Raw genomic sequence first — 13,265 nt, 5'->3', positions numbered from 1 at the left:
CAAGTATCACATCATTTGATTTCAATTTATGCTTTGCTAGTACAAAACTTAGTTAACTTACAATATGATTTCAATAATATATAAAACTATTATCTATTATACTATAGGTTTTGGCCTATCAATAACCAATTTATTGAAATTTGATATGCTTTATTAGTCATGCATGATTTTTGTGTCCACATAGTATCATTAATGCTGCATAAACTACTGCAAGACTTGAAGCTTAATAATTATTTGGTTTGTTAAATACACTATTGCAGGAATTGGGACAGATCGATATGGGCCTCTGGCCAAACGACTAACGAAACAAGGGTAATTTTTCAACGACAGACGTGCATTTCCTTTAGATGTTGTAGTCTCACATCATTATGTTCTGTATATATTGCTGGATTTCCTACTCCTAGTTTTCTTACTTAGGAGATTTTAACTTTAATATGGTATTGTGATTTAGTCTATATATATTGACATCAGTGTTGTTAAATGGGCAGCGTTATGGCTGTCATGGCAGTGTTTTTGCCAACAGCCATAGGCAATTTGTGAAGGAAGGTCAGCTATGATGCCGCCATATTTTGGCCGCAATTAATGGCGTGTTTATATGGTGGAATTTTGGCCTTCCCTCGTGTTGCCCCATTGATAACATTGATTGATATTATTATGCCCAGTCTTAATTTTCTTGAATTGAAGAATAGAATTATTTGTGTCCTCTATTTTGAAGCCTTTTATAAGATCTTCCAATATGGATTTCAGCCACTCGATTTAGATTATATATGTTTTTAAGTTAAGTATAAGTTAATTTTAAATTATGAGAGAAGTTTAATTTTTTCCTCCCGTGACTGTTTGTTAAGAAGTTTAACCTGATTGTCACAATCTTTTCTTTCATTTGCATAGTCATTATTTGAATATCAATTCTTAAAGATTCTTAAAGCATATAGATCACTCAATATAAATATGCATCATAACCTATGGTATGAAAGTTGGTTTTGTGGGAGAGTTTTCGCTGTTTTCAACTGGTGATGTATATGGGATTTGGTACCCTTGTACCTATATATCATATATGTTTTATAAATTACCAGTTTATTTTCTAATAAAATAAAACATATTTTCATCCTTTACGTTTTTGGATGTTTCGTTTTTCTACTTGGGGTGAAGAAGTCGATCCTTCTGTGATTTTTGTAGGCAATTAATTAAGTGATTGTTTGAGTGCTAACAATTTTCAAATTTACGTGGAACGGAGGGTTCCTCATCGATTAATTCATTCATATGATAAGTCACTCGTTGGTTTTTTCTTGACCATTATATTTCTTAGTTAATTCTTAGGATATAATAGGCGTCAAGTATAGCAATTCCCCAATTTACAGTTCACTTAGCTTTTCACAAGAAACAACATCATGCCCTCCCACATTAATTGTCACATTTTTAGGTATAATAATGAGAAACAAGTGATAATATAAGTCTATACGACCCCTCACCAAATATCAAACACTTACGTATATATACTCCCAGTTAGAACTTTAAAACACTTACGTATATATACTGAAAGATTAGAACTTTAAAGGAAATAAGAAATATAGGATTGATTTAATGATAAAGAAATTAAAAAAAAAATTGTGGGTTCAACCTGGGTAACCAAAACTAATAATAACTCCAATTAACATAAAAAAAAAAATTAATGAAAATAAACCTAAATAGCTGATCATAAATGATGACAGCATGTGTCATGTAAAGAGGCTGCCACTATAGTTTTGAGAGGGTTGGTACAATCCCATTGAACAGAACTTCGAAAAGTAGGAAAAGATGTGCACTCAAAACAATACCAAAAGTGTGAAAAAAATTAATTAATTTGACAAGGCATGCATGTATAGGTTCCTCGTGGAATATACTTGCAACTTTCGCACATCATAAACATAATAAACTTTTACCCACCTTGTAATTTTGTTTTTCTTACGGTTAAACAGAGTCATGCAAGCAGCAGGGTCAATAACAATAAATTAATCACGAGTATGATAAAATTAAATTTTTTACCATGAAATGTTTTGCCATTAAAATGTAAGTATTAAAGCAAAATATATACTATATATGTTTGAAGAAAAATATATATCTCTCTCCAACATATCCTCCAAGCTTCGGTTCCTTTGAGCTGGTCTATGAGATTAATTTTTAGTTTACAACTTATTAATTACACTTAAAAAAAATTATTTTTCTCTTTAAAGATGTATTATGTGAGAAACAAACACATGTCTCTTTCTACAAAATTAGAATGAATTATCAAGTGAGCTACATATCGATTAATTAAATAGATGGTGTGATCTCTTTGTTTACTTTATAAAGTTATGACTTATCAGTAATGTTGATCATGACTAAAGTCCACTCTCATATTCATGTTTCTCTTTTATAGTTTATAGTGGGACAGATTGTTTTTCTTCTTTTGATTGGTGTGCTAGTTCTCTTAACTGTATTAAACAATGTCATTAGACATGTGATCTACAATATTAGAGTAGTCCTTATCTTAATATACACTTATCAAAACAAAATAATGAATAAAAAATCCTGCTACAAGTACATGATTAATTACCGATTCATTAAAATAAATTTTTAAAAGTAATCAACAAACATTAGCAAACATTAGAAGTAAATAAAAAAGACTAAAAATGAACTATTTTTTTTATTAGAGGGACTAAAATTAGTCATTCAAAATTTAACAGAAATTAAAATGAACAAATTTTTTAAAAAGGACTATAAATAAAAATTTGAAATAGTTGAGAAAATAAAAATTTATTTAACCATAAATTTAAATCCATTATTTACTCATTGAAGCCAAGAATGTCCAATTATTGGAGATTTCCAATCAGTACAAAATTCAAAGTCTCTGGGATACTCATTAATTAAGAACAAATTAATAAATACCATGTATATATAATCCGTTTCGTGACAAAAGAAAAAAAAAATCTACTTGTTGGCATCCAAGGTAATTGGTGACATATATTGACATACGTGGGATTCCATTATGAAAATGATGGGTCCAATTAATAGATAATGCTATCAGTTTATTGTGGAATGAATGATGCAAAATTTTGACCAGAGATCGCCAATTCTATACTTGAGATGGCTTGCCTACTACAGTGTGAACAAACAATTATCCCACATGGAGCAGAAAATTCCAGTTTTGGAACAATGATGGTGATATTGATCATCCCTCTATATATATATATATATATATATTAATGTCAGCTATTAGAGTTGGTCTTGCATTGTTTTTCCACAGCTATCATATTCCTCTCCTTTGGTTTCAGTTTAGACTTTAGAGTAGAGAGGAGCTTCTTTCCACATCTATTAAATTTCCACTGCTACCATATATATATCTCCTACATATAACTATTATGGAAGATAATGCTCGCTGTAGGAATTAAGAAAGCCAATGTATCTCAAATCAATTTGACAATCATATATTTCTTCAATTTGGACCTGTTTAAGTAAATTGCTTAATTAAATATTATTGAATAAATACTTATCATACATATAATAGATACCATATAAGTTGTTTTCATAATCTATTTTGAAGAGTTTGATGAAATAAGTTGAAAGTAACTTTTAAGTACTAGATCAGAAGCTGTTTAATTTTAGAATTTTTTTCGCATCTATAACTATATCTCAATGTTTTCCTTCATTGAATTACGAAAATCTGTCTATTTCGAAGCAAGTATTATAGCAGGGCGTTAATCTCTACCAATAATGCATTTGAAGTAGAAATTAAGATCTCTGGCAAGGTTAAGACTTCAAAACCCTAATATTTCTGAATCAATTGAATCCAAATTCGAATTTTCATTGGGAGTTTGATTGGTTTTGATGGGCATTTTTTTTTATCAAGAAGTTGCATTATTACACAACATAAAACCATCATGACTAGGGGTGAAAATGAGCCAAGTCAAGCCAAGCTTTACTAGACTTGAGTTCGACTTGAGTTGAATACACAAAGCTTGAACTTAGTTCATTACCTATCATAGCCTTTTTTTAAAAGGCTAGGCTCGGCTTACATAAAAGCTTGGCTTGATCTACGAGCCTATTTAAAAGTCTGTTTAAAGACGTCTTTAATCAATTAATTGTTTTAAAACCTAGCAAAATACTAACTAAAAAAAGAAAATTATAAAATTTCGTATAAGTAATGTATAAATCAAAAAATAATTGATAAAAAAAATCATATTGAATTCAAGTTATTTAAACATAAAATATATCAAAAAAATGAAAAAAAGAGCATAATATTAAAAAAATATATGAATTAGAGATGATTTATACTATTATAACCAAATAAAAATATTTAAATTATCTCAAAATGTCTTTACAAAACATTTTTTTCCTTGAAAGTATTAACCCTGGTCGCATTATCCTTTTAACTTAGTCTTGTAAGTGAACTCTCTAAGCACTTTATGTCACTTCATCTTATTATTCATAATGCCATAAAGATTGTATAGATAATAGTTATTATTATTATTATTACTTAAATAAGCCGGCTTGTCAAGCTTAACAAGCTTTTTTTATAGTTTGACTTTGATCTTTTTATCTAAAAAAAACTTTTTAGTGAAACTTAGGTTTTATACTTTTATCTCCTTTAAAAACTATCATTATATTGGTATAATTATTTTAGAAATATAAAAACTTTTTGTTAATTTAGAAGTTAGAACTATAACTACATATATCTTGATTTACAATATATACTTAAAATATAAAAAAATAGTTTGTATGTAAAAAAAAAAGAGAGCAGATATTAACATAACAAAAGTGGATCAAAACCTTAGCAAAGTATAGGAAATAAATATATTACAAACAACACCAGTAGTATTTGACTGCGAATATAAATTAAATTCTTATATAAAAAAATTAACTGACTGTAAAAGTAAGAAATCCAGTTGGAAGAATTTGACAAATGAGCTATGTGCCGCCAATTGTCTTCTATATAAATTCCTTTGTTGACCTGCTGCACGTGAAATTAATCAATAAAGAATTTAAACAACATATATAATGGGACAAATAATCGTCAAGTGCTTCTTCTTCATCCTTTGTCGTGGTTTAAGCGTCGTTTTACTATCATTAATTAAACTTTTGAAATATTATTACTAATATATTATTCTGCAAAAACCTTGTCATTTATTTGAAATAACATTTCAAATTGTATTTTTAAAGATCATTTTACAGCCTTCTTAGGTGTAACTAATGTGAAGGGGAGAGAGATATAAGAAAACAAAAGAGAAAAAAGTAATAAATTAATATAATGAGTATATATATATTGAGCAATATGACAGAGAAGGAAGAGAGAAAAATATACTAGTTGTATATGTGGCTATAATGTTATATATATAACTTTTGAGTAACATCACCAGACAATTAATTTGAACAAGCAAACAGAAATATATAAATAAATAAAGGAAAGCAAACCGTATCTTTGATTATACAAGAGAAGACCTAAACATATAAAAATAGATACATATAGATCCTCTATTACATTTTCGGGTGCAACTAAGGTAAAGCACTTTGTCGTTTTTGGGATTAAGGTTAATTAATTAATTAAGGTCCTCCGGGGGATTTTGGATCATGATCTTTATTTGCTCCAGTCCCTTCATAGTCTTGGGTTTCCAAATCAACCCTCCTCTCTATGAATCCTTCATTCATGTCTATGAGCACCACCTCACCATTTCCAAGTGCATGATCCACCTACAAAACATATTATAAACAAGAACAAATTAATAAATAAGAGAAATTACATTTTTTTTTTGTTTACATTAATCGCACTGATGTTATGTTGGAAATTAAGAAACTGTATTGATCAAACACACAAAAATGTCTTTCTTAATTTTCTGCTGATAGTTTTCTAAATCCTTTTAATTAATTGGCTTATAAATAATGATGGAAATATTCTTACTTGGTGTATGCATTTTACAATTTTTTTTAGCTAAGTATGTAAGTACGTCATTACAACTAGGTCGACACGTGAGGAATTAACCATCACTGGTTTTATCCTTTTAACTTAAACTATTTTCAAATTCCCTAATCAAGTTAGCCACATCCATTAAACTCACCTAATAATAATAATAATAATAACGGGATAGATGTAACTCCATAACAGTAATTAAAGGATTGGTATGAAAGGAACATATTTTTAACTCTTGCAGTCATGAGAGAGATTATTAGGTTGGAGCACTGACCCTAGTTAAAGAAGGCAGGGCTGAAAAATCTTCTTCTTCTTCACCTTTCAAATTTTGGGTTCCTATGACAGGAAAATCAATCCAATCCATCATTTTATATTAAAATTTACATAGAAACCAAAAGAAAGAAAGAAAAAAAACTGAACAATCAGTTAAATATCCCATGAAAGGCTTACTTGTTGCAGGAATAGCAGAGACAGAGAGAACATATGAGAAACACAGAAAGAACATCAGCAGCCTCATGAAATTTCTCTGCATCTTAGATGATGATGATGATGAATAGCATACACCACACCAAGTTGGATGACAAGGAAGAGCACTAGAAGCAGGGATATAGAGATAGGCAATGACAAGCACAAACATTTTGTGCTTTAAATAGGTGGCACAATAAAGAGACTTCAATAGACTAATTTAATTAATGTACCGTATAAAGCCAAAAAAGTCAACTTGTTCATTTTAGTATTTTTTTTTTCTATTCATTCTATGCCCACTGACCTAACTTAATTTATTCACGGTTCACAATCCACACATGTACTTCGGTAAAGATATTCCTAAAGGTGCTACCTGTATTTCTTTCTAAGTATTTTTTAGCACAATGCAATGTCGACAATGTTTTAAGATTTATTCTATTAGAGTATAATATTATCGTACTATTGTGATAACTATTATCAGCTTGTGACACAATTAAAAACGTCTAATTCTAATTTAACTTGCCTTTAAATAACTATACTTTTTCAAACAATAAATAACTATACATTTAATAGAGTGTTGTTGTGGGTTGGGCTTAATCCAATCTTGGGGTTGCTACTGGTCCCAATCCCATTTGCTAATGGCCCCCCTAAAATCTGAGAAAATACCTCTTACCCCTTAGCTCAAATCATGCCCCTCCCTGTTCCCCTTCACCTTCTCCACGTCCCCAAACAACTCCACTGATGTCCATTGAGCTCACCGCCAAGAGACCTGAATCACCCCACAGATCGCATCGGTTAAAATCTGTATCGAGCCAGTCAAGATCGACGTTGTGTTGGCCACCCCCATTGCAATCTGTGTCAAACCCCTCCCCTTCCCCTCTCTTCCATTCTTGTTCTTTTTTTATTATTATTATTATTATTAACCGTTGGAATGGTGTCACACACGATGATGTTGTTGTTGTTGGTATGGTTCGGTATGATGATGTGGTGGTGATGGCGGTGTGTGGTGCAGTGGTGGCTTGGGTGATTAGAAGAAGAAAACAATTAGAAAAGAGGAAGAGAAGTAGAGGGAGTGTAAAAAAAAAGTAATTGAAGGAAGTGTAGTTTCGTTTTACTAAGTTTGGGCAAAAAAAAAAAAAAAAAGCAACAGAAACACAATTTCGTTGTAAAATTACTGAACAACAAAATCGTATTTCCATAAAAAAAAGGATAATTTTGAAATTATGTAAAGAAAACACCCAAGTGGTGGGGCAAATAGCAATGGAATTGGGGGGCCAGTAGCAACACCCTCTGAATAACGACACCACTATGCCAACACACTAGGCTAACCCAAAATTATAAGTGTTGACAGAGTATAATACTAGTAATAGGAAATTAATCTACACCCATGAACTGTATAAAAAATAAAAATAAAAAGCCTACACTCATGAACCGCAACGAGTTAAGGAGATGAAGCGACAGAATAGAGAAGGAGATCTGGGGTTTGGGGTGTGATGAAAAAAGAAGAGAGAAGAGGTGGTGGGGGTGCCGTGAGAGAAGATTGTGAGGGAAGAACTGAGAGTGTTGGGGATGTGGGAAAGGAAGGAAGGGTAGGTATGTAATTTTCTAAATGCTGGGATGAGAGTAGCAATTTTGGAGGTGAGAGTAGCTTCCCCCAACTAATTATACTAGAGTCACTTGGGTCCAATTCTGGCTTTTAACTAAGCTCATTAATTAGTTTAATAAAAATAGTTAAACAATTATTTTCAACATCTAATCCCTTAAAACTTTATGCATCTCGCTAGAAGCTATGTAGCCTTTGCGTGTTTTACTGTGAAAATGTCTAAAAAATGTGAGTAACTTGAAAAGGTGTATCCAAACATACTAAGCCAAACGTGATTTTTAACTTGTGATTTAGCACTACGGTAAATAATTTATACACAATGTAAAAGATGTTACATATTTATTTTTACATCATATAGAAATGGAATACTAACAATAAGTGATGCAATACAAATAAATAAATAATCCTCGTACATGCGATTTTTTTTATAGAAAAATATATTTTAAAGAATTAATATTATCTTATTTTAAAATAAATTTTATCAACATATTTTGGCTCCACTATCAAGTAATCCTAAATATATGACTGGTATATGTATCATGCCAAATTTGATCATGCCCAAGTCTAGGTATCCTTCAAGTTCAATCAGTGGCACGTGCAGATTAAATCAACACATCCCTATATAAGGGCATATGACACTGCTGCATGCTGATGCTGAATATCATCACTGTACCCATTTTTAATTATTTTGTTGTTGTCAAAACCAACTTCACTCTTCCACCGAGAAATTCAAAGTATACTGATCACTCTTGTGTGTCAAAGTTGAGCTTAATTACTTCATGAATATGTTGGGATAAAGACGTATGCCTAAGATTTAATTTATTATGTTGTTAATTGTAATAAAGAATTATTTATTATTTTATTAAATTATTAATTTAGTAAATCTTTAATTAAAATTAAAAATTTATTATCATAATAAAAATTATGATAACCAGAAACAAGTCCCTTATGTGCAGATAGAAATAGGCATAGAAATGAGTGCCTTATTCCCTCCATTCCCAACTTCCATTTGCAACATTTTTTTCAGTCCTACTTTTGTTGTTTTAGGATCTTAGCTGGAACAGCTCTTTTCTAGAGAACTGAGTCGTCTTTGCTACAAATCCATTATGGAAATGGATTATCTGCCTTCATAAATTTCAACCTTTAAATGAATATTGATATTTTAAATTAGATTTATCGAGATAAATTATAAGTAGTCATATTTATACTTAACGTGATCAGCCGAATGCATCTGACTACAGGGAATCTGAATCCCAAAATTATAACTATGCACTAAAATATTGGAAACTTTTGATGTTCTACAAAATTTTATGTTCAGATAGAAAGTTTCATCTACACTAACACTTTTTTAATCATGTTATTAAATACAAAATATCTAATAATTTTGTTCATAATTAATCTTTATTAAAATTTTGTGGATCATATTTAACATAGTCACTCTTTTTTATCATGTTTTATTTCATCAGAAAACTTCAAATAGTTTCTCTGTTTAAAGAATTTTGAAGTGAGTCCCACTTAGACCTAATGTTAGTCTAATTTAGTAGTTGTTGCCAAATATAAATAATCAAGTCAAAGTAAATAAACTTGAGAAAAAATAAATGATAAGAAACTATATTTAAAAATTTATTTTCATCTTTCGGTTTAAAAAATTATATACTCATCTTCTCTTTCTATTTCCCCTTTTTAAAAAGCTATCTTACGTCTAGTAGCCTAGCCTATAGAGCAGGACAATGATTTGTTTAGAATTAAAAGTCAAAACATCACTATTCAATCTATTTTTTTTTTTTAAGAAAATCTACTTTAATTTTATGGAAATGACGACTAGCTTGTCTGATCGGAAGTGTCAACAAAATAATAATAAGGATAAAATCTATATATCGATTGGTTTAATTAGTTCATATATTTTTAAAATAGAGGTTTAGATTTATATTTCTGAAATATGATGAATTTAATCTCTAATTAAACCAAAGTGAGATATAAGATCAAGAACTAAATCCATCAAATTTCATCAATTTTAACCAAATTTTGAGAATGTTAAAACACATGGTACCCAAAAATAACAAAGAAAACATGGCACAACAAAATTGAAACTGAAATGGATTAATGGACAAGCGGAATTGCGGAAAAGAATACTGTATTCCTTCCCCCTTTTTTTTTTTCCTTTTTCCCACTACAGATCCAAACTATTAATTGACCCATCATTTGTGTAAATTTACAAATATACCAGCAAATGGGGTTTCTTAACACAAGTAGGGGTCTCGTATTTTCAAGTTTCAACACGGTGTCTTCTTTAAGTCCTACAAGAAATTGTAAGTATTGCATGCATAACTCTATGATATTTTATTTATTTTTTAGTTTTATATACAAGTATTATTTATTGAAGATTATGTTTGGATAAAAATGTTGAACTCTATTAGAATGAGTCAAATGAGTTTATATATTACTTTTTTTAAGTTACTTTCTATTAGACGTGGAGGGTTAAAACTATTAGAACTAAAATACTTTCTTATTCTGGTTCAAACCTCACAAAAGTTGTCACAAAATAAATTAAAAATACTAAAATTATCATGGGTAAAAAAATAATTAAAAGAGACAATCTTCACAAAATATATTATTGGAAAGTAGAGGTGAGTTTTAATTTTGATTAAACTCATAACTAATGATTAATTTTATACTCGGTTCAAAAAGATCGAAACTTGAAAATATATTTTGAGATCTCATTAGAAAATCAAATATCCTAATTATAATAGTTATTAAGGGTTTAATTTTTTTTCTTAAAAAAATAAAAATCATTACGTGGGTGAAACTCATAAGTAAAAAATCATAACTTTTATTTATGTAATAAATAAGTGTCTTTTTAGTTAATAACTTGTAGCTATTCGGTAATTTTTTATTTTTTAATTAATTTTTTAGTTTTCAACTAACTTTTTAAGTTGTTTTTATCTAATATAACATTAACAGTGATATTTTAAAAAATATATATATATTTACAGATTTTACCTATGTTTGAAACTACAAATTACTAGTTTGGTTTAAAAATTCATTCAACCTAACTCCAGTGTTAATTTTTCCAAACATAAACTCCTTTTAAAAATACATAAAATAGAGAGAAAGAAAGAATGAAAAAACAGTTAATATTAGCCATGACAATTAAATCTAAATCTACGCATATATATTAAACTTGACTTAATTTTAACTAGAAAAAACTGCTTAGATAGGAGTCAGTGTCGAGTTTTCCATGACTTGAAAAAATGAAGTTCGGGATAGATGTCAAAATGCATTCAACCTAAACAAGTGAACTTATTTTACGCCAAAACATGTTGAGTTATACAATTCAACCTTTTAACTTGCATAATTCAACCTATATAACTTGCTAGCCTAATAGGTAAGGGATTATGATCAGGAAATTACACATATATCATGTTTAATTAATTGAACTAAACCTCTTAAATGTTAATAATTTTTTAAAATTTTATTTTTTAAAAGGATATTAATAACTTTCTTAATTATCACAAAATTAATTAATTTTGTTGATATTTAAGTTCATCTACAATATAATATTTGTGAATTGTTATAAATTTCTGTAATATCATTTTGTAATATACTTATTTAACTCGTGATGACAACTTAAGTAAATCATTTGAATGAAGCCAGTAAGATACTATCGTGATTGTGATATTATGTTTTATATTTATGTATTTATTTATTTGGTAAGTCAACTTATAAGTAATTTATTTTCTATATTAATATTTTTTAATAATTGTTTAATTTTGGTCAATCCAACTCAATTGTCAACCCAATCTCAAAATAGGTTTAATCCAACCTTAATTTTTGATAGGTTAAGTGCAGATTGAATTAGGCTATCCCATTTGACACTTCTAGAGTTATGGTCGGGTATGCAACTCCTTCTCTTTAAATAAAAAACTCACCCTGCTGTATATTATGTATTATATACATATAATTAAGATTTTTTTTATACTTTTATTTTTTATAATGATTAAGATATGAAATAATTGTTTTAATGGTTAAATAATTTAAATAATAAAGTTAAAATTATATATATATATATATATATATATATATATATATTAAGAGCACTTTTATTTATTAATTTGTATATTAATTGAATTTAAACATAAATAATAACTTCATGTATTATTTATTAAAAATACACAAATAAATTAAATTCAGAAAAATAATGCATGTTTTCTTCTAATTTTTCGAAACCAAACAAAACCTAATATGAATGAAGTTAGATTTAAAATTTTAAGCCCGCCTTTCCTAAACCTATTCCCAAATCCAAAGTCAAATTGGCCTGCACATTGCAGTCTGGTTGGTAATTTGTATGTCTACTTTACTTAGATATGTTTGGATTAAAGTTTAGAAAAGTCTAAAAGTAACTTAAGTATAAAAATAATAATAATTTTTCCTTTTTCATTAAGTGAATTGAAATTCGCAAAAGTACTTCCAAACTTTAATCCAAACACAATCATAATTTATGGTTGGATACCATTTTGTATTCTTCTTAAAAAAATCACAAGTATATTTGTCCCCTTTAACTAACTTCTAACAGGAATCTAAACATGATTTTAGCGCATGTTTGATTTCATGTTAGATTCTTTAAAGTCACATCCAAATATTAGTTAACTTATGTTTGGTTTTACATTTCACATGTTTAATTTCACATTGAAGAATTGAGTTTTATTTATGATTGATATTTTTTTTTGTTTAGACCACATATTTTTCATTGGAGACAATTTTATTCGAATCGAGTAGAATCACTATGAACAATAAACTCTCCCTTCAAACATTTAACTGAAGTCGAATTCAAGACCTCTAATTAAATTCAAATAATTTCACATAAATTGATCCATGGTGATGTCCTATGATTGGTTTTAGGCTTAAAGAACTTTTAAATCTCTAATATATATCTAACTTTTGTTTTGAGTCTTTGATAGATTTTTTTATTGTCTCGAATCTAATATATTAAAATTTTTATTTTATGTCTCTATTATTATTAAGATGACGTAATATCGTCTTAACGAAAAATATATATATATATATATATATATATATATATATATATATATATAAAGAAAAGTCATTAAAATAATATTATGTTATCACTTAACAACATAAACATAAAATAAAACAACACAAAAAAAATATTAAAAATTTAAAACAAAAATTAAATACATGTCTCAAATATACTTAAGTATTTTAAGTTGAAGCAACTGTAGTTAGCTTTAGCCAATGGACACGTTGTAAATCAGTGAC

The 13,265-nt window shown here is 28.4% G+C and overlaps 1 protein-coding gene across 1 annotated transcript; it reads right to left on the bottom strand.

The window, feature by feature from the left end:
* Window positions 1–5,303: 5,303 nt before the first annotated feature.
* Window positions 5,304–6,572, bottom strand: LOC114389710. The gene is made up of 3 exons (XM_028350452.1): window positions 6,371–6,572; window positions 6,195–6,256; window positions 5,304–5,703 (listed from the first exon to the last, which is right to left on the bottom strand). Exons 1-3 carry the CDS (start codon window positions 6,555–6,557, stop codon window positions 5,557–5,559), a joined length of 396 nt encoding a protein of 131 aa, XP_028206253.1. The 5' UTR covers window positions 6,558–6,572; the 3' UTR covers window positions 5,304–5,556.
* Between the last annotated feature and the right edge of the window lie 6,693 nt (window positions 6,573–13,265).

Source organism: Glycine soja, chromosome 16, assembly GCF_004193775.1.
Source record: "Glycine soja cultivar W05 chromosome 16, ASM419377v2, whole genome shotgun sequence".
Taxonomy (NCBI): domain Eukaryota; kingdom Viridiplantae; phylum Streptophyta; class Magnoliopsida; order Fabales; family Fabaceae; genus Glycine; species Glycine soja.
This window is presented reverse-complemented; position numbering and strand designations above follow the sequence as displayed.